The following is a 23,336-nucleotide window of genomic DNA, read 5'->3' as shown; positions in this document are numbered from 1 at the left end:
TGAAGAAATACATGTTAAGTTCGTTATTATTGCTTGCAGATCTTTTTTTATCTGAATATTTTAATTAATAATAATAGTCACATGTATTTAAAACATATGCCATTTGAAAGAAAAATAAACACACATTCTTATTATTACATTCGAACTTCGTTTTCCACGTCATTTACGGTGACTTTTGAAAAAGAAAATCATATAGATGCTGAAATTTTAGTGTTTTGGCTTACTGTCCCCTTGACGACCGACAGTAATGTTTATGTGGATGGAAATCTCTTTCTCCGTAAAGTCTCAAAATATACCCTTCGTTATAGTCGTTAAAAAGTTCAATAAGCTTTCTCTCACTTACTTAAGCTTAGGTTTCTCTTTACACACACATTGCTTGAATTAAAATTAAAACATTTGAAATGCTTGAATCAAAATATTCACCAGAAATAATTTATAATGCAAAACAACTTTTGCCGGGTCAGGTAGTAGCACTATAATGATTGAAATAAATTTTCTATCGGCCTATGTTTCACTGTAACACTCCCCAAATAAATTTCTTACCTTATCTTTTACATTACGACACTCACTTTTTAATTAACATCATAACGCAATGAAACTACGAAACACAGATGCCATTACGTAAAGAAATTACGAATAAAAATTAACTATAGTTAAATTATATACTCTCTTAGGATCATAGAATATGATTTGTTTTTGTATTCTTTCAATTGAGTTCCTTGAAAAAACGTTGTTATGATAATATCGATCTTAAAGTGATTGCAACAGCAAATAAATTTCCTACCTTATCTTTCTCCTCTTTTCGTTCCAGCACTTTCTTATTATTCTTCACTTTTCCTTTGTCTATTTCTCTTCAGCTTCTCGTAGACAAATTTCAGTTCAATTAAACTTTTAAATTAATTCTCTCTGAAAACTCAAGCAATCTTTAATACCCGTTGTTGTAAACAAATTTTTGTTCATATGGAAACAAGTCATGAACTTGTCTGACTTTTCAAAAATTATATTGTAATTTCTCTACCTTATGTTTTACTTAAAGCTCCTCCCTCTTCTTTTCCACTTCTGATGCTCAAGTTTGCATAAACAAACTTTTATTTTATATTCTTCTTCTTCTTTTAAATGATCGCAGCGCCGCCATTTCAATTTGGTGGCCATTTTTTGAACTAATCCCTATACTCAATTTTAATTGAATAGGCGGATAAATAATTGGAAATTTATTGTTTTCATAATTTTTCCTGGGGTTTCAGGCAATTTAAGAGGGGGGTCTTCATAAGACTTTTTGCCGTATCTCGTCTCGTTCACCCCAAACATTTGTATGAGTGAGTGAATGAATGAATGAGTGAGTGAGTGAGTGGTCGTTAGGGGACTTTATAGAATATAGATAAGATATAAATGCTGATAACTGGAAATCTCTTACTTACCTGATTTAACACTAATGTGGTCCCTCTACTTTTGTTACAACCAGGTTTGTAAAAATGCCAATTGGAGAATTCAAATCAAAGTTTTTTCTATATCATAAAAATCTTTAATAATGTACATCTATATCTTTCATAATAAAGTCATAAGAAAACATCTACAAGAAAACGCTGCTGAACAAATAAATCTGGAGGTATCAGTATGTACTCATAGAGGTGCATATGAAGAACATTGGAAACATAGAAGCAAAAATTGTGGTCAAATATTGTAAAAAAAAGTTGTTATAATAAAGACCAAGAATGTAACAAGTACAGCATAAATAAAAAAGTAAAATTTACAATGAACACTGTTAGAGTTATGATGCCGGTAAAATACAAATAAGAATCACATACAAGAAAAATTTCCAACAGTGGGAGGCACTGGGGAATATTTTTTTGGAAATTCATCCTGCTGATGATGGAAGAAATTTAAAAATAAATTTGGGGTCACAATCCCAAGTAAATCTGAGAGGAATCGTATACTCGCAAGAAGAGGAAAGGCATGTTCCAGAAGGATTCACAAAGATTGCTTTACTTTCTGTTTTTCTACAGTGTGCTGTACCTTGTCAAAACATCTTTACCAGAAATTAAGAGTTAAATACGATTTTAAACTTATAGGCTCAATTACAATGATGAAATCATGAATTTACAATTTTTAGTCTTGCTGAAACAGCGGAATAATTCATTTAGTCTGAGGGTAAATATGAAAAGTCTGATGAGTAACCAGAAACAGTAGGAGAGGCACAGGAGGTGAGTAGTACCTACTTAATACACCCAGTGGTATCGAATTTGATATGGTTCATGGAATAATAAAAACCAAGGAGAGATATTTTAAAATGAAATGTCGGAAAATCAAACTGTTTCAGAAATGATACTTGAATAAATTAAAATGTAGACAATGCAATGACTTCATAAAATGTCATGTCATGCATCAATCGATTCTATTCGAGAGAAAAATAATCTATACCTAAATGCCTGAAGGATTTATTTTACCAATTCTCTCAACAGTCCAACACATTCTCATGCAACTTTAAGCATGACTTCGTATTCCACTGGTGATGTGTTTGAGGAATTTCATTCAAATTTTCAACAAAGGAAAAACAATATTATTAGTAATAAACAAAGATATGATATGTGAATTCCTCATGTGTAGTGTAATGGGTCAAACTAAATAGGTTGCTTGGGAAGGTTTGTGAGAAAAATATCAATATCAAAAGTTTTGAACAAAGATGTGAATTTTACGCTATCGTTAGAGCTCAATTCATAACGTGCTAGAACAATGCTCAGGCAAAAATATAGAAATTATAACCAGACATAAAATTGATCTTAAAATCAAGTAGATAATTAAGTTCACCTTTCTCTCCTGTTAGGCAAGTCCTCAATTAAAGCTATTACAGTTTTGATTCTAATCAGTTATGAGAAGGAAGCGGCTCTGAATTGTGAGTTTTGGCCTCCAGGATAAGTCCGAAGAATATTTTAAAGAATAAGATAAATTTACTTCTTCGTGAATTTCTTTTACATAATACAGGTATTGTATACGACTGTTCACCCCCAAAATGTACAAAACTATTAAGAGTTTAGACGTCTCTGATAAATCTCCACATGATCATGGGAGATGACCCTCATCCATCAATAAATACCACTATTTTATATACGTTATATTATTATTTTCCCAGCTGGAAGCGATATGTATTATTGTATACTCTCATACATTTACATAGAAAAAATTTTTCTTTAAAAACTATGACCGAGATGGTTGTGTCGAATGGTTCAGAGAGATAAAAGGATAAAAAGGGCTAAGGAGATTTCGGAAGTATGACTTGCCATGAGAAATACATTACTCCTTCCAATTTTTACAACAGTTTGAGTCCTTTTTTTTACAAATGAACATGAAAATCATTTCTCTCCTATAGCTCAACCATGCAACAACACACGCGTCGATCGGGAAAGGATATGTGAGTACAACCCTAATATGTGATGCTGGGCACTTGGGGGTAATTTGCTAATGCAATGATGTTCTCCCATTCAGCTCCATCGTAAAGCATGACCGAGTGGAAACCCTCTCAGAGTGCTTCTCTGTCATTTACATCCCTTCGTAACATGCCCTAACTAACAGAGCAAGATGATCACTAGGGATGGAGAGGACAAAAAGTTGAGACAAAAAATGCAGACTTAGGGGCTAGGATGTTTGAATCACATGCACACGGAGCTGAGTTTGGAGCCCAAAATGAATGTACATAATGTCATCGCTATTAGTCCGGTTGGATTCAATCGATGGACAAAAATTCAATTTTTCCCTCGATTGAAAAATCTATGTGGCGAGGGATAAACAAAACGAAACACTTCAAAAGTCTCTCTACAAGAGTCTAAAACACTTCCCGTAGGTCACCGCAAAACAAGAGATCACCATCACACGCACACACACACACACAGAAAAAAAGTTTCCGTAACGCTGAATACGAGACACAGAAAAAAGAGAGTCATTTGGTGTCTTCCGTTCTGCACATGCGCCGCGTTTGTCTTTTGTTCTTCCACTTTCGTAGGAATTTATCACGCGCCGCTGGCGCAAGGAGCTCCACAGTCGTTAACCACAGCATCGTGTCCGACATGTTTCCTTTCATGGGGGCAGTTTTGTAGTTGGTGTTGCGGAAGGTATCGGAGAAGAGCAATCGAGGAGACGCGATCTGCTCATGTGTTTTGGGTCGTCCAAAAATGGGAACCTTCTCGCTGCGGCATCTCTAGGTGATGGATGCGAGTCAGAGCTTTTGGTCTTGAAGGCCGCTCCACCAATACTCCCCATCTCCTGAAAGTAAAGAAAATAATTATTTAGACTGGTGGTGAAAGTGAGCAGAGGAATGTACAGCCTTTATAGGGATTGAAGACGCACTGGAGGCGTTAGGACGAGTCGTGTCTTCATCAATTCGTTTCCGCTACGCGACCTCTAATATTAACAGAGGATGTTGAATAACACGACTAACGCTCTGAAAGATACAACACTAACCCGCACAACTAAACAATCTATTAGAATAAAGATCAGAATGAACTTAAATGTCGAAGATAAGTACTCGGACCAAAGGGAGGAAGCATTCGTAGTCACACTATTAGCCACAGTCACATAAAACACGCACCGTCAACATTACGTTTTCATCTTGTGCTATCAGCTCATCTAAGGTTAGCATTTTGACATCGGTTGGTGCTGACTGCCGTTACAAATTCGGAATGTAACCTTGGCCAGCTCTATCCTAAGTAAGATGGTCGGCATGGAAATGAGGCATATGAGATTTGAGCGTCCAAGGATGGTGGTTCTGGGAAAAGTTCAAACCACACTACTACGGATATTTTAGTCTCCTAGTATGCATAATACTTAGAACAAAAGTCGAAGATACGAGGGAAAATTCTTCTGGCAGATTTTTCCGTACTTAGTTAAGGAAAAAAAGCAAATTTCAAACCCTGCGATGGAGTAGTGTTGATAATGGCTCACCAGAGTACTCCGATTTGTCCTACTTTGGCAAAATTAAACCAAAACAACTCGAGTATCTCGATTATCAACTCCTTACTTCCTGTGCTAAGTCCTAATTGTTAACTTGATGGCTGTCACACTACTAAAGCCATGATGAGCAGGAAGATAGGCTATCAGTGAGGAGAAGTGAATAAAATTGTCAAAGCAGGATGTCGAACTTTTTCTCGTAAGGAAACACTCCGATACCACCTTCAGTTTTTTTCAACCTCGTTGATAGTGTCCCTAAAGAGACAAATTCCACGGAAGTAATTTAATTACTGTAAGCTCCCTGAATGAAATGTATTTTCCGGTATACACTGGGAACTAATGATATTTTTTATTTAAAATAGGCAACCTTCAATATTCATTGTGATTCGCGTCTTTTGTTCAAAAGGTTATAGGCGTTTTTAAGATTTCTATGTCCCAAAATCAAGGGGTTGGTAGTTCTTCGTTACCGAATTTAATTTTTAGAGGAATGTCAGTCTCTACAAGGAAGTTGCACAGAGCAAAAATGCAGTTCCCCATGCGTTGAATAAGATGTCAAACTTCAAACTATCGTCACCTTGTATTCATGATTGGACGCAAGAAAAATAAACCAACCAATCACAAATTAACAATGCCAAGTTGATTTTATAGCAACAAAATGGTCTCTTGGTATGAGGTGCTTTGTATAAATTTAAAAGTCCCTCCAGATTCCATTTACTCGCCAATCCTTCTTAGTAAAATAAATAAGTAGGTTCTCAACAAAGTTACATTAATAATACACTGAATCTACGGGATATATAAGGTCAATAAGAAATCAATTACGAAAACAAACTATAGCTATGCAAAAACTGAAAAACGTTCCATTCTCATACTACTTTTAAGTAGCGTAATTAGGCCCTCGATATCAGTTATGGGATGAGTTGAAGATATAAAATTCAGCACCCGTAATAAGACAGAACACTTTTGAAACTTACATTGCACTGTCAGGTGGTGCCAGCTGGTGGGTGTCGTCTGAAATCCAGTGTGGGTGTGCGCGGAAGAGTGCGCTGGCGCAGGCGCGAACGGAGCGAAGGCACTTTTTTCTTTCGCCGCTAGATGGCTGAACTGGTATTGAGAACCGCCATATGAATTAGGAGACGTCACTGAAATATTAAAATTATGTTAAAATGAGCTTTTTTCAATGACATGAGGAATATTGTTGTTAAAATTAGAACTGGGTTCCTTCACTCAATGTTCTCTCAATTTAAACTCAAAATTACTCAATAATTCAAATCGGGGGTTCCGACTTAAAGTCAAGACGACTTTGTAAGTTTCATTAAGGAAGTAGATTTTGAGCTCTGCTGGTGATACAAATGGATAAGATTTAGCACAGGAACGTTCAACAGAAAAAATGGAATTACCAATTATCTAAATCAATAATATCAAAAATATAATGAATAAGATCTCACCCGCCTTGAAGATTCCCTTAGAGGAGATCAGAAAATAAATTAAATTAATTTGATCGTGAGTTCAAATGAGAACTAAGCCTAATAAATATTCACTCTGATTGTGTGATAACAATTAATATTATTTTTAAAAATCTGTAAGACCTTCCAAAATGTCCAAAATCTGCTATAAGCGTTCAAAGTTGAAAAAACGACCCATTGGGAAAATACACTTGAAAATTGAACCACTGCCATTCCTTGAAAATTTTTGAACAACATACGTTTAGATATGATAGAAAATTTTCGATGAAGAAGGAGTATGCTACAGATTAGTTAAGAAAAGGAATTAATTTTTAAAATAATATTGTTAAAGGATAATTATAATAAGAATTCATATAAATTTTCTCATATACAAGTTGCTTTGTTCTTTCCTTTCTTATAATATGTTGCAATAATTAAATCTTCTCACGAAATTTTTATTGACTTAAATTGCTTTGCTGAAGGTTCAAGCTATTTCACCTTAATCCTTGGAATTCACGTCAACATTTTAGACGACACCTATTGATTATGGTATATTGAAACTCAAATTGCCAAAAACATAATACTCACGCGATGTGTTGAAGAAGCTTCCTCCCGATGCCGGCGAGGTGACTGGCGCTGCGGTCGAGGAGGCGGGCGAGGGGGCGTAGTTGGCGGCGGCGGAGGAGGAGGAGGCGGACGTGGTTGTGTAGGGGGCGGCGGCGGCAGTGGAGGAGGAGTGCGGCGTGGAGGCGGCCGAGGAAGCGTAGCCGCCGCGCGGAGAGGCGCTCTGCTGCCCTCTAGCGTACTCCTCTAGAAAAAAAACCCTACCAGTGAGACAGAGCAACGGAGAAAGAGAGTTAAAATAAGACGGCGGATTGGGAGGGAGACATCTCTCGGGGGAAACTCTTTTAAAGACACCCGAAAAAACAATCTAGGAATACCATCTCCATCGCCAAAAGGGGTTTTCAAGAATTACCCCGTGGGAGGGTTTAGACAGACTCAAGGTGAGGAAATTTATCCCTCAGAAAAATTTCATTGCTAAACTTGACTATCAGAAAAATCCCCCTCCTTTATCCAGCCATTCAAACACGACCATAAAACTCAAGAAAAAAACTTTACTATACACCAATTTATCCGCAAAGCATACATGGCTTTTTGAAAAGAATACTGCCACACAAAGATAATTATATAAATAGGATTACAAAGTGTAAATAGGTTGCAGGTCAGATATATTTTATTAGCGCAATTATTTTTATGAGTGAATTATTCTCAATATAAATTATTGGCAGTTTTCATAGCTGGTAAATTGAATAATGACAAGTGCCTTAAATATGCATAGAAAATCATGTAAACATGCAGGAAATGAGTATAATTCTGTAATTAAATCTTCGTTGAATATAGAATCGACTTATTTAGTAAATTAGATTTAAAGAGAAATAATTTGTTCCGTATATTTATGCTTACACATAGAAGATAATTTATTTTCTCGGAATATGGAATTGATACACGATTTATCCAAATATAGGCTTGTGTAGATAATATACTCTCCGTTAGTCAAAACGGGAGAAAGGGCATCAAAGTTTTCGATGAAGGTAAACAAAATAAAAAGACGAAAAATGAAACCTTATCTAACATCAACCTTATCTATTTATTCTTTTCAAATTTATATTTAAAAAATACTTCTCGGTTGTGCTAAGATGAGCAACACCCTTTGTCATTCTGATAGAATAAAAGCGTACCTCCTGTGAGTTATGCTTCTGGTGACACTTAATTGAATTGCGGGTTGTATGGAGAAGGATAAATTAAATGAGTTCAATACTAGGCTCTCCAATCCATTATTCCCAGGTAATTAATTTTATATGCCATTCGTATTAAAATCGAACTTTGTGAGTTAATTTGATCTCTAAATATATTGAAGTAGCCTGTTAACATAACTTCGAACATATAAAAATTCAGTATTTCAATATCAAAGCAGCTTTGTCAAATAATGAGCTCACGAGTCCGCGCAAGCATAAATGCATAGTTGGTATGAATATCATGTTACATGTCCAAGGAGTTTCGAAATTTTATCAAATAAGTATTGAAAATAATGAATTAATGTGGAGTTATTAAAAAAAGATTTTTTCGGAGAGGAGATTGATACAAAAGAAGGAAAAGAAAGCGTTTTCATGCTTCGATCTTCTTTTACTGAATTAATTTTGCCTTTCAATGAAATAACAAGTCTATCCTGAGCATAAAGTTGTTACAATAATGATAATCATATCACGACAACTCATCAGTTATAGAGGTAATTGATTTTCCACGGTACCTTTTTGTCTATCAATTAGAGACAGGGCTTGCTGCCTCGAAAAGAAATGAAAGCAATCCGATCCGTATGACATGGGCTGAGCTAGGGATGAATCCTCGTCTACTGCCAAACACCATCATATGAGGAGCAAATAAAGACGACACGATAGAGAATGTACTTTGGTGACGACAAAAAAATAGCTCCTTTTTCCAAAGTTATCATTAAATCATCATGGCATCTTTCAGTGTTCAGAGCAAGCTATTTAGGAGAAAATAAAAGTTTGCGATCCAGAATTCACGATTTAAAAATTCACAGGGAAGTAAGAATTTTCAGTAAATAGTTATATTGATGGAAATTGAAATCATCATAATAAAGTGAAATGTAAGCCCTTCATCAAGAGATATTTTACGGATGAGGCTTATGGTGTTAAGTTCACGGTGATTTTATTTGAAGATTGTTTTCCTGAACACATTGATTACAATCACTAGATGATTCAACCTCTTGGTTGGTTTGAATGTGAAAGGGTAGAGCTCACCCCGAACTAGGCCACTGATGTGTGAATTGCACGCATTCAATTTAGGAGGGCCTGTTCCTTTCCCTGGGCCACCTGCACTTAGAGGATATTTTTGGGGGCGTCGAAAGGCTTCTCCCGAGATATGAACCCGGTACCCTTCGATTAGCAGCCAAGCGCACCACCAACAAAGCTACCACGCTCCTTGGTAATGGCAACACATTAGTAATAGTACTAATAACAACGACACTTATTAGCAGCAGAATTAGATTCTCCCTGAGACTGACTGACATTATTAAAGACTTTGGCACCCAATCATAGGAAAATTTATTTTCCAATAAATTCCAGATAAACAATAAGTAAACGCCGCCGGAAAAATTTGGATTAACTTTATGCTTAAAAAACGTCGTGGAGATCAGACCACAATAAAGCGGGGATAGAAGAGGATTTTAAACATTGACAGGAATGCAAATAACAATCTGCGTGGATACATAAATCCAAGGTTGAATAAGTGATTTTGACATTATTAAAAATGCTAATGAAAATTGAAAAGTATATCAAATTGATAAGTGTGAATTGAAATGAGCATAAAAAAAAGCATGAGTTTTATAGCAAAGCTTCATCCATCCAGGTCGTCCCTACTATGTGGTGATGGTACAAAAGTGACAGAGGAAACGTTTATAAATACAGTGAGGTACAAGCAATGGCGGTCACCGGAGTCCTACCACACAAACACACAGTCACATTACATCCATGTATTGGCCGCACCTTCGTTCCACTGACCGTTTCCGTTCTCCTGCACGCTGACCGCCAGCTGGCCCGTGTAGGTGTTGAAGCCGGCGGCGGCGGCCGCCGCTGCTGCCGACGTCATCCCGGCGGCCGACGCGCTGCCCCCGGAGCCGTTGGGGACGCCCGCGGCGGCGGCGGCCGCAGCTGCGGCTGCTGCGGCCGCCGCCGCCGCCGTCGCCGTGGCGGGGGAGCGCGGGGGTGGGGGCGGCGCCGACGCGGCCAATGCCAGCTGGTTGTTGCGCGGCATGCTGTACAGCGCCTCCGCCAGGTCTGCCGCTCGCTTCAAAATGATCTCCTGCGGGAAAATGGTTGAGTGTTTAGAAAGTATAAGATCGATTGATCGGCGTTTTAAGTACAGTAAAAGTACGATGTAAATTTAATGGGATGTGCAAGGATAGCAAATGGTAAAAAACCTCACTGGTAGGTGAGTCACGATTGATTAAAACCAAAGTAAGGAATATTTTACTTTCATTCCAAGAAATATTAAAAACTGCCGAAAAAATTTACTTATTTATAGCTTTATCACACTGATGATATAATATTGAAATAAAAGCATTTCAACCCAACATTCTACTTTGAAATGGATTTCTACGAAGTATCGACCATATTTTAACATTGTTTACTCATCAAAATATAGAGAAATATAATATTTCTTTCCAAAAATGTTCAATCGATCGGAATAATTAGTCAATCCAAGAATGAATCGTTCAAAATAAACAGTGATACTGTTTCATAGTTTAACTATATTTATTTTAAAGCAGCTGTGTCGGTTTTTATTTTTAAGAATGAATGCATTGGCAATGGCACTCAGAGGGAACCACCATATTCATTGATAGTTGACAAAAGAAGCAGCACTATACCTTCGGAAGTTTCTCCGGGTCCCCTGGATGCCGTGGAATAAGTTTTTGCAAACGCTGAAAGCCGTAGTCTATTGTAGGTTCGTTGAGAGCTGTAAAAATAATTCCTCTATGTTAGACGATCTTTCAGAACGGATATTGGGGCATGATCAAACAAACAAAAATTTAAAATATTTGATCTATTGAAATAAATGGAAAATGTATGACCTTTCTCCTTCCCTTACATCTATAGTTCATAAAAATAACATTGGTGTAACTTAATTTCAATTTCAAATCGTATTTAAAAAGGAGAGTAAGTTTACAAATCTCAACCTGTCGTCAGCCAAGAAACACTCAATTTCGTATTAAGTTATGTAAGAGTGAATATATTTAGGGCATTTGAAATAACTGAAGTTTTATAAACAAATGGGATACCGGAAAAAATAGCGTGTGCCATAAAAATTTGACTCGGCGAAATATTGATTTAAAAATATACAGTAAATTTCAATACATGAAGTAATCGGCAAGTCGTCTGAAGAGAATTCAGAAACTACCAATCCCAGTCCAAAATACCACCTGAGGAATCTTAATTTAATGAATCAGAATACTTTGAGAAGACGAATTACTTACAGACATAAACGAATCTTCCAGGCGCCCCTTTGCAGAACTGCTTTGACTTGTAAGATAACGTGACTTCTACAACTCCGGGAATATGCCGTGGAGGAGTTTGCACACGTATTGCGTGAGACGTGATGAGCTGAGGAATGGAAGAAAAACAATTCTTTGAATAATTGGTGACTTATAAATTTGACAATACCAGTAATAAACTGAGGAAATAGCCAAGGGAGGCAAAGGGAGGAGAAATGGAACAGAATATTGTTAACACAATAAAAGAATCACTCTGGCTCCAAGAATTTGACCCATTTTCAAGGTGATATTAATCGCATAAACCTGAAAAACGCATGAAAATTGGAAATATTTGAAGTTAAGTTTTAAGGGAAAATTCCAAAATTTTTCATGGCCAAAGTAAAGCCAAAGACTTGCCAAAAGACTTTACAATGATGTTAACAATACACAATAAATACCCAAAACCTTAAAAAACATTATTAAAAAAACTAAAACTTATTTTTGATGCCAATTTTTTAGAACCAAAGCTCGGTTTTTTCCTTCACCTTAGCGAAGTCTTATTAAGATTTCTTTTATTAAGATTTCATTACTTATAATTTAAGGGAAACTTTCTTAGCTCATTTGCTGTGATCAGTTATGAACAGAGATAAGATTAGTAGTAGATAAAGTCCCAGGTATTTTTCGGGTAAAAAGTATCTTCAAGAGATATAATATAACAGCGTTCATGGAAATAATCAGTGTTTACGAAACTTTGAACTTTTGAGGTAAAATTCACGGTCATTGTGGTCAACCCTTCAAGTTTTCATTCCAATATCAATGAATATTACTTAGTGGGCAATAATTTACCGTACGGTATTTAGGCTGACGCCCTTATGGATCATGCCACGGTGATATGTAGTCGTGTCGAGATTAACCCTCTATTAAGATAAGACTTCTTTAGTAGTTAATATTTTATGTCTCATTTTAATCATAATACTTTTGAAAAAAACAATTATCAGTTCTTGATTGGAGGAATTTGTCATATTTACAGGACGAAAAAATGAAATTGCTCAGAAACTGGAGCCAAGCTGTTGTATTCATCTAAATGATTTGCAGTACTGGTTAAAAAAATAACTTTCCAATGTCAGGGGCAGATAATAACCTCGTCAAGAAATATGTGAATCATGATATTAAAAAAATAATTATTATTTATCCAATGGTGCAATATAAAATATTTACTGAATGAATAAAATTTAGTTAACTCAGGCATCGAAGCCAAGCTACTGTACTCATCTAAATAATAATCAACAGTACCGGTTTAAAAAAGGTAACTTTCCAATTTCAGGGGAAGGAAATAAATGGGTGCTTACCTCGCTCCAAACCAGCATGGTTCCGAAGACGACCTGCAGGCCATCGAAGAAGTTGTCGCCGATGATGATGACGGTGGAGCCGCCGGATGTCCACCCCTCGCTCGGGCTGATCGCCTTGATGCACGGCGTGGCTACGGCAATGGGAGGGTACAACCCTACAGTTAGAGTGGAGGGCGGAAATGGGTGAGTCAGCGAGAGGCGGGGATAGATAAAGAGTTTGCCATTTGAGGAAGGAGAGGAAAGGAATGGCAATTGGGTGAAGGAGGGGAGAAGCAGAAAAAAAGCATACGAGGATCACTAATAAGCCAAAATAAACTATGCACTAAGCAATAATAGCATCGTTTGAAATCAAGCAATTGACGGATAAAAATCATTTTCACATAAAAAAATCAACATTGGCACGGTGTAAGTATCAGTCTAAATGCAGGCGTAAGCGGGTAGCAATAAATTTACAACTTTTCCATTATATCTTTAGATTTTTATTAACGTTAATTTACCTTTCTATGTTTCAGGGCTTGTCTTGAGTGATTTACTTTAATTTTAAAACAATAGTAAATTGAAAATCAAATGTCAGGATATAAAAAAAATGTGAATAGTCAGCATAGCAATACGTAAACACAATCGTTTAAGAAACAAGTGGTATTTTGAGAAAAGTAATTCTTAATACTGCTATGACATTGAAACACGAAAAACTAAATTTTACTTAATCATATCAGTGCATAATACATTTAGAGTAGAATTCATACTCAAAACTAATCACATGAAAGGTTTGAGAGGACAAAGTTAATCGTCTTAAAATCATGATCACATAAGAAGAAAGGAGAGCATTGAACAATTAAAGGACGTCATAATTGTGAATTTTAGATACTTGGATGAAAGGATATCATCAATCGCAGAAAAAGTTAAAACGACGATTTTTTTCGCATACTACTGATCAAATTAATAAACATCAATAAAAAATAAAAATAGAATTTGCGCATTCAAGCTTTACTCGGAGGAACTGATTAACAAATAGTATTACTTCCATACCAAACCAAGAGAAAGATGGCAAAACAGGAAAAATCACAACAATCCACCATGAATTTTATATGAAAATGAACATATCAATAATAATATTCCTGTTAATTTTACCATGCACCACGTGATTTATATTCTGGAAATGGTAAATCCGGGTTTTTAATCATCAAGGAGTTCATATATTTAGCGCAATGTGCCTGATGAGAAGTGGGTCAAAAAGAAATGTGGAGGGACGAGGCTAAGAGGAAAGCGAAGAATGACGAAGGTAAACAAATGTAGGGAGTGAGGCGGTGAGATCAGTGTGGCGAGGGAGCGAATTGTTTAGGGAGAGCGTACGAGCGAGGTGGCGGACTTTTCGAGAGTTGCTGCGGGCAAAAGGGTGGGATGTCTTCCCCTCTATCTCAATGAACACCCCTTCCTCCCCTACACCTGTAAAGGGTAGGGCAACATTCGGCTATCGAGCATGTTAGTCAGAATAGGCACTATATGATTTGGTTCTTACACGGCGTATAATACTGGTGAAATCTTCTTGGATTTTCCATCGGGTGTGTTGGTCGTAGGCCTACGTTTCGATGGCTGCCTCTGCCACTGTCCTCAGGGAATCAATTTCGTCTAGCCCTCTAGAGGACGCCTAGGTTTCACCAGAATTGGCATTTGTAAGTACTGGTTATATTGGTTTCTCCTCTTAAAGATTCTAATTTTGACAATAATTTTTTCGCAATAATGTGAGCGGCGTAAATATTGGTTTTTGGGTGATAAAACCCCCCTTAGAGTCTGATCGCGGTCTCATTAAAGTGTGGTTTGATCGCGTAAAACATCAGAGTTGTCAAATATTATAAAATAATTCGGCATACAACGTTCCATTTTCATTATTAGTGTAATCAAATATAATTACCTACTATGGAAAATATTTCTTTAGAGTGTAGTTTTTTTCAGTACAAGAACTTGTAAAAATGTCAGCTTTCCCCAACCTCCAGGTCGAACCTAGGCTATGCTCCTGTAAATACTGCTGTGACAGTAAAGTTATCCATTGATTTTTTAGCTTCTTCATTACATTTATCGTTCATCTCCTTAGCTCAATTCCCATTTTGGTTATCTTTGCTGATGTGCAGTTGAAAAACCTTTTTCAATGGAAAATATTCGGTGCTTAAATAACAATAACTTATTAAGGATTACGTGGTTCGTATAATAATATAAAATCCATATAAAATAATTGCTCATGCCTTTGTTCTTCTGATACAAAATATTTTTAGCTAATATTTCTTATGAACACGTTGCTAGTCGTATTTTATTTTTGAATAAGGGGTTAATGAATTTAGCAACAAAAATAACTCAACGATAATTTTTATTGAGCCCTTCTAATTTAGCTGATCCTCCTATATTCATTTCAAGAGTCTACCTTAAGCCACGTGGTTCAATGTTGACTGTGATTTCACGCCACTGCGCAACTATCCCACTCACTCAACGTAACTCTTCGTGGGTCTTCCCTTCTCCCCGTTCCCTTCCCAGTCCCCCGGAGTCTTCTCAAGGTCCCCCTCCCCCGCCCCTCATTTTATTTCCCGCGTCGCCATCTTTCGGACAGTGGCCATCTTAGACGCTGGCACCGCCTTCTTCCCTTACTTCCGCCGCCGCCGACCCCCGCGCCACCCCTCCCCTCCTCTCGCCCACCCCCTTCCACCTTCTCCTCCTCCTCCATCCTCACCCCTCCTCCTTCCCGTCCTACTTTCCGAGAACGCATCGTTGCCCCTTCTCACCCTCCCCATCTTTGTCTTCCCACCCACAGCCTTTTCATTACCAGTGCTCTAATTCGTTTACCAACGTCAGTCAATCTTAAAGAAAATTTTCATGCTCGTCTCTGGCGTGTTTACACGATCGCGCATTATGAAATTAGCTCAGTAGTTTACAGCCGAAAGATACTTACTTAAACATGTGCTTCATTCAAAGCTACGCATGGGGTTAACTGCAGTGAGTAGGGGTTTCCGACGATCGTATGCCTTAGATAATCCCAGTTTAAAATGATTACAGGATGCTGGGAGAAATATCACAATAAAAACAAATTAACGTTTTAATATATGAGAGATGATTACATAAATAACTGAAAATGCTGAAAAATATTATTTAGGTAATCGCGTTTTAATGCATAATTCTAATGAGGACGCCTATTAAAGTAAGTCCTTCAATTTCATAGTAAGGGTATATGAGGAGAAAAATTAAGTATTATACAATTTTATATTTCGAAAAAAAAATGTCAAATGCAATACATCCCATTCCCAATTGTTTTGTTGATTGAGTATTCAGATAAAGTGTAGCTTTTTATGAGTTAAAGTTTAATCCGTTGAAAAGCTACATTTTACCAATAATATAAAAAGAAAAGCTATTCAAGAAAAAAAATATTCCGGAAAATTCAAGGCGTTGCAAGATAGGGCTAAAACTTTTTTTTAGCGAATTTTGAATTTTTAGGCTGCGACCCGCGATACACAAGAGAAACTTACAATTTATCAGCGTTTTTATCCATTATTCCTACCCTTTCGTTATGATATGGCATGTACGGCTACCAACTCGGAACGTTATTTCTCCTTTCCTTTTCAATGAGATCTATTCGACAATACTCATATCTCGTGATGCACAGAACGGGTTGAAAAATGGGTAATGGCCACGCTTTTACAGGCGAAATAAGGATGTTCCTGTGCCAAGAAATTAAGTGAACAAGACATGCAGAGTAAGGAGGATCTGTGCATTAAAAAATTGGCTGTGCTGTAACCCTAAAAAGTTTTGCTGCTAGCATTTGTGCCCCAAAACTATGACGCTCACAATCATTTTCGCTATCAAAAGATCCATCAGCTCATTTACTGTATTTTCTAAAAGCATTCCTAAATTTTTAAAGACGCCAAAAACCCCACGGAACTACTGCGCCATTTTACTCATCCCGTTCTACCATCGCAGATGTATCGAAGATGCCCGCTTCCTTGTTATTTCATGTTCAACCTCTTTCCCTTTGCTTCAGGAAGACTTCGTTCACTCCCTCGAAACACTCCCGTATTCTTTCTATCTCTCCGAACAGCCTAATACTCTTCTGTCATTTTTACGAACTCTGCAGATAATATTTAATAACCAGCAAAGAGCAAAATGTAGCGCCTATGACCTCTCAGAATCATTCCTATTCCCTAACAAAAGTTTTACTGCTTGCACATATACCTCAAAACCATGACGTTCACAATCATTTTCGCCACCAAAAGATCCCTCAGCTCCTTTACCATCCACTGTGTTTGCTGAAAACATTCCTAAATTTTTAAAGACACCAAAAACCCCATGGTACTACTTCGCCATTTTACTCATCCCGTTCTACCATCGCTGATGTATCGGAGATGCCCGCTTCCTTGTTATTTCATGTTCAACCTCTCTCCCTGTGCTTTAGGGAGACTTCGTTCTCTCCCTCGTAACACCACCCCCGTCTTATTTCCATCCCTCTGACCAACCAACCCCGATCCCGTCTTCCGCGTCCTACCCTCATGCACCGAACTCCCCTCTCACCTTATACACACACGCAGCAATCTCCATTCCCCCCAAAATGCCCCCGCCACCACCACCGATCCCCCATTTCTCTCCTCCCCCCCCACAAAGAGCGCACGCTAGCCGTTACTAAGGAAACTAAGCCGTGAAAGAAGACCGAAGGGGATAGTAAGGGTTTTGCGGAGCGGAGGGAGGAGGTTGTTTTCGTGTGGAGGGTGGAGCGAGTAGGGAGGGAGTTAGTTATAAAATGGGGTGGAGCTGGTGGTGGTGGACATGGCGGTGAAGCAGAGGGAGCGCCTTAAAGAAAATGGGAGGGCGAGGGGACGACTGGGGAAACGAGCGAAGATGACGATGAAGGAGCTGTATGATCATAGACACCCTCAGATGGCGGAATTCAGGGGACAGGAGACAGAAATGTTCATGCACTTCAAGTGTGCCATTGCTGAGGAATATACTGAAAATGTGAAGCTGAGAGAAGATGCGAGCTCAAGATTTTACATTGAACTTACCATTTACTTTACGAGTACTTCAAGATTATTTACGAAAGTGATTTGGGATAAATATTTTGGAAGAAGAGTGAATAAGACGAAGAATGGGAATGAAGCTGAATTTTCGATTTATTAAATCAATTATCATAAATTCAATATTTTATTCGTTGAATAAAGCACTGGTACATCAATTTGAGGGTTTAAAGCGTACTATTTGCCTAATAGTAAGCGAAAGTGATCATGAAGGTATTAGTTTTTGGGCAAAGAAGTTTGCATTACATATTTTTTTCTGTATAGAAAATATTGAGTGGTCTCATGCGCTCAGTCACGCATATGTTATTGTTTACTCTAAAATTCAAGTAAAAAAGAATTCAAATACTGTCATGATATTGAAAGGTAATCCATACAAGACTTTTTTACAAGTTCAAGGCCGCCAAATTAGTAAATGCAGTTAATTTTTATCTCTAAAATAATAAAAGACTGGCGGGGGAATTAGGCGGAAACAAAGATTCTCCAGGGAGGAAGTCTTCCAAAAAGGGTATATTTCATTGTTTTCATGTAATGACACACAAGAAAAGGAAGATATAACTTAATATTTTAAGCGTAACTTAAGAATAGAGGAAATAATTGCGGGTGTAAAGAAATGGAGGCTTTTAGAAAGGAGTATTTTGTGAAACTTCAGCTGTAAAATCATTTCTTCGCTTCTATACGATATAATACAAATTAAAGCAATCGCAGAGTGGACAGGAATTAGATAGATACTGCCTCATTAACAGGAAAATATATTTTCGATTACTATAGAGTAAGAAAAATTAAAAGACCGAAATTTTTTGTGATATCAACTGTTTATGAAACATACCGATGACATAAAAAAGATTTAGGGTGGTAAATAATTTTCAGAATTTTAATCTTTTTACGAGTCACTAGCTGATGAAAAGATTGTTTATTTCGGCAAGGAATGTATCTCATTAACTACTCAAATCACGAATTTCATTGAGAATTCAGGCCTGAGTCTACAGATTTCCTGAAGTAAAGGCTCGCTGTATGGAAGCCAATTTTCTCAATTACTAAATTCGTAATTATGAAAATGAATAATTTATGAAAAAATATAATCAATGACCCCCTTTCTCAATTTAAGTTTTTATTCCAGTCCGCCGATCCCCTGATTGTAACATTATCTATTGCAGAAAATTTTCAAAATACATATGAGTTATATTGTAGTAGTGATTGAATTTTTGTTTACCGTTGATATTAATTTCTGTCGTCAATAACATTCAGGAAGGAAATAAAAACTTTGCTTCCTACAAATTAATTTTCTTTGTCGACTAGTTTCGATACAGTGTATCATCATCGAGACTAATCTGTGCATCGTGGCTATTATTACTCACGAACATGCGTGACTGCGAATAGGCTCTGTGATTGGCCGAATGAGAAGGAGGCGGAGAAGCTGGTCACAAAAAGGATTTACTCCTATTCCTTCTTATCTCTTCAGCCGGGGAAGATTCTTTTCCAGGGTCACCTCTGAGAGCGAGAGAGGAGGCGAGCCCGGGAGGAGGGTGGTGGCGGAAGAATATAAGGAAAGGACAGCGCTGACCGGAAGGGGAATGGGGTCTTGCGTCCATCCAGAAAGGGAGAGAGAGAGAGAACAGCAGGGAGGGAGAAAGAGAGAGGGGAGGAGGTGGGGATAAGACGTGGAGCTTACGAAGATGGGGTGGGGGGTGCGGGCAGAGCAAGGGTGGGAGGAGGAGGAAGACCGTTGGTTGGGTTTTTCCCGTGGGTCGATAAGGGATGTCCCCAAAAGGGCCATTTTCAGACGTGGTGGGGGATGGGGTGGAGGCAAAAGGAGGAGGCGAAGGGGGAGTGAGGGAGGCAGGCGGGAGGGTGAGAAGGTAGCTTGGAGAATGGGTAAATTTTTTTATTCGCTTTGCGATGGGAGGAAGTATGGCTGGGCTTCCTGCTCTTCCTGCCCGTCGCCTCAAGCCAGCGAGCGGGTGTGTTTAGCAGGAGGAGTTGGTAGAGGAGACGACGTTGTTTGGGGAAGCAGATGGGATGTCGAGGAAGTTCCGAGGTTTTGTGACGGTGTGGGCAATGGGGCATGGTGACGGCGGGCTGTTGCACCACCCAAGTCGCCCGTTCATTCACATGCACCCGGTGTGTTTATAGATTTTCTCTAACAGAGACTCTACAAACAACGTGATGAACTTTAAGCCGCACTAGGATCCCATCTTCCTCGATCGAGATACATAAATACCCAGCCCTCAGAAGTAGTGAATGTTTTCAAGTTTTTTTGGGAATAAGGTAATGAGTGGTGCCCAGAGAGCAGTTAATGTAAAAGGAACTCGCTTACGGTTTAAATATAAAAGCGATTCAACACCGATCCCAATCACCAGATAATTTTTGCACACCCCTAACAATTTCGTTGGTAAAAATATTCCTATTGTGGCTTTCCTGCAATTTTTTATAACTTGGTATGTTTCCTGGATGCTAATACCACAAGGAAAACGTGGTCAATATTTCACGATATTTAAAATTTGAATGAATGCATATTATTCCTAATTTGGAAACAAAATTAAGAAGCCTGTCGGATGTAAAAATCATTAACAATAAGCTGTTTATACTTAAAGTTGTTTTTAGATTAAATCTGCGTATATGAGAAAGATTAATCTTTAAATGGTAGAAATAACTATTCGTGATGGAAGGAATGCGAAAAAATATGAGTAAAAGAGATTGAATGGAAAAACAAACTAAAACTTGCATCAAGCAGAGATAAAGGAAAGAAGAGGGTCAAAGAGAAGGAATGAAATTGGAGTGGTAATGGAAGGGGAGAGGGAGGTGTTTTGAAGGCCCGGATAAAGAGTGGAGGCGGCTCATTCGCACGTCCGAACACTCCCGCAAACGGCCTCTTGCTCGCACTTTAAAAACTCGGCGAAGTGCGTGCGAGGCGATTTTACGGCAGAAAGGAAAAAGGAGTCTATTACTTCGAAAACAATCGAATGTTCGCAAAGGGTTAAAGAGTATATAAACCACTCAATGCCTCGAATAATTATCGGTTACCCCGTCGATCGACTCACTCATGGGTTACCACATGGGTTCGCTTAGGTACAATTGTGTTTAATTGAATATTGAAAGGAATGAGGAAGAACCCCACCAAAGAATGATACCTGAGGCGTATTAAAGGGTGTTATTAGCTCTCCCAAAAGTATAAAAGACAAACTTTAAGTATATAACGGTTTTAGTGTTTAACCCTCACAAACGGTGTAAATGGGCTAACGATCGATTTCTTGCCAAGTGGAGGATTCATTGAGGAAATAAAGCCTAAAAACTATAGCTAATTGAAATTAATGCTAAATACTATTTATTTTAATCTTGTATCAAATTCATTAAATACATTAATAATGTCCTTGGAAAGGTGTTAATACTGGAATTTGCAATATCTTACTATCCCAGGCAAATTGTATGTTATTTTCAAATAAATACTTGTTTTAATTTGTTTGTGTGAAATAATTTGCAAAACTCAGTTAATGGCTAAGATAACTCTAAGGTATTCTCGCATGTACACTTGGATAACAAGAATGCACGTGATAAAAAAACGCTCCGCAATTATAAGCTAAAAGCTTAACCAAAAATAGATTATTTTACTTCAAGTAAGAAACATTTTCTTTTAAAGTAATAATTCTTTTTATATCAATTTGGGAAGAATAATGGTAAAGATGATCATCCCGGGATATCCGATGGCCCTACTTGGAATCTCAGGCATGCCACTGTGCCTTGAGGAAAGCTAACATTAAACTCAATTGACGTAGTTACTTGGCTTCTGCAGGAGTGGGATGTGCAACAAGTAGACGGCATACTCAGCACATAAACGCGTTTATTAGCATCACAATTACCAAATGAGACCAGAGAGGAACGAAAACCACCTCCTGCATACGACGATGAGAATTCAAGCAAAACGCAAGACACTAAATAACAGTGAGAAATGAACTCTGAGAGGAGGAAAAGAGATATAATACGAGAGAAAATCCTGCTAGAGAAAATTAATTTGAGCATGTTCCGTGTTCTCTCTTCGCATATAAATAAAACATTACCCTTTTATCCGCCAAATTTGTCCAATAATCGAACGGTATTGATATAATCACTGCTTAAACAGATCCGCTTTGATATTTCAAGATTGAGGTCACTTTTATTCACAGATTAATAATATTTATCAACTAAGGGTATGTTAACTACGTCATCTTAACTTAGGTAACGTTAGGTAACTACGTAATCGGTAAATTTGGGTCATAAAATGTCTGTGTGAAATAAATACGCTTTTTACGACAAAGAAAATAATGTTTGAGATAGAGGTGGAAACATTTATACCAATCTAACCTAGAGGCTATCGATCCTTTCCCAAAATAATATTTCGTATTATAAACCACCACCGCCAATAGTAAGGTTGAAGGAAAAGATTTAGATACACTGAATTGAAATTCTGTTCAGAGATATTAGAACGAGAAACCAAGTCCACGAGTCGACTTCAGGATGATAACTTAAATGAGTTCCCGACCTTCTCCACAGGGTGAAAATCAATCAAAACGCCGCAACGCACTTGGCAGCGGATTGTGACCGTAATGAAGTGAATCGTCACGACCACAGCGCTAAGCACCAACCGACAGCCTTTATATCCTCTTGCACAAAACGGGGATGACTACAACATGGCAATCATTACAATCCGCAATTTTGTCTCTAGCATTCCTCATTTTACTGTTGTTTCAACGAACTCTCTCACGCACAGATTCAATCCTAGAGTCATTTCAAACCCAAGGGAAGAGCTTAACCCGTTCTATGCCATAGGAATTATAATATCACAAATTCTATGCAAGGAGCCAGGTCCTTTTCCTGGATGAGTCACCGTAAATCTTCCACTTAGTTTTGAAAATCACATCATTGCACAGTGAGCTGTTCAGAGGATTCATCCAGATGTAAACCCGGGATTATCACATTCGCAAGCCGGCGCATACCGAGTGAAAGAATAAAATATGCAAGAAATTCTCCTAGGATGACAGCTGGGTCAGGATTTCGGAAGCCAACGATCCGATGACTAGCTCTGTCTTGATCATGAATAAACTTTCACTTCAGCTCCTTAATAAAGATAGCAGAGCTATCCAACGAAACGTCGACTTCTAGAATCCTGTCTGCTTTCGTCCTTGGAGACATAAAACGGAGTAAATTGGTGTATACCAAATCGAACAACGAAAACGCCTTACTGATAATTGTATTCTCCCGAAAGAGAGCTAAATTAGACGATTAAAATGAAAATACTAGTGGTGTGCAGGAATGAAACCCAAATTAGATCCAAATACACAGCCTGAGCTCGAACGCTAAACGTGGACACGACGCGACTTCACTAGAGTGTCTCTCCGAGAAAGGCAGAAGGTCCGACAGAAGCGCGTAGCAGCGAGTGCCGGGAGCCGAAAATCGCGGCGTGTGACGGGCGGCGGGTGCGGAAGGTGCGCGGGGGAGGGATAAGGGGACGGTGTGAGGAAGCGCGCGCATCTTTCGC

At 38.0% G+C, this 23,336-nt stretch overlaps 1 protein-coding gene across 1 annotated transcript in view; it reads right to left on the bottom strand.

The window, feature by feature from the left end:
• Positions 1–1,853: 1,853 nt before the first annotated feature.
• Positions 1,854–23,336, bottom strand: part of LOC124155201 (transcription factor COE1-A) — a 245,334-nt gene continuing 223,851 nt past the window's right edge. Inside the window, exons 12-19 of the mRNA XM_046528919.1 lie at positions 12,780–12,934; positions 11,434–11,560; positions 10,828–10,916; positions 10,162–10,262; positions 9,962–10,065; positions 6,969–7,190; positions 5,910–6,077; positions 1,854–4,254 (exon numbers count right to left, since the gene is read on the bottom strand). Coding sequence (XP_046384875.1) covers positions 4,253–4,254; positions 5,910–6,077; positions 6,969–7,190; positions 9,962–10,065; positions 10,162–10,262; positions 10,828–10,916; positions 11,434–11,560; positions 12,780–12,934 — 968 coding nt within the window. The 3' untranslated portion in view covers positions 1,854–4,252. The remainder of the gene's footprint in view (positions 4,255–5,909; positions 6,078–6,968; positions 7,191–9,961; positions 10,066–10,161; positions 10,263–10,827; positions 10,917–11,433; positions 11,561–12,779; positions 12,935–23,336) is intronic.

The sequence above is a fragment of the Ischnura elegans genome, chromosome 3 (assembly GCF_921293095.1).
Source record: "Ischnura elegans chromosome 3, ioIscEleg1.1, whole genome shotgun sequence".
NCBI classification, from domain to species: domain Eukaryota; kingdom Metazoa; phylum Arthropoda; class Insecta; order Odonata; family Coenagrionidae; genus Ischnura; species Ischnura elegans.
Note: the sequence above shows the minus strand (reverse complement) of the source record. Positions and strands in the feature narration are given on the sequence as shown.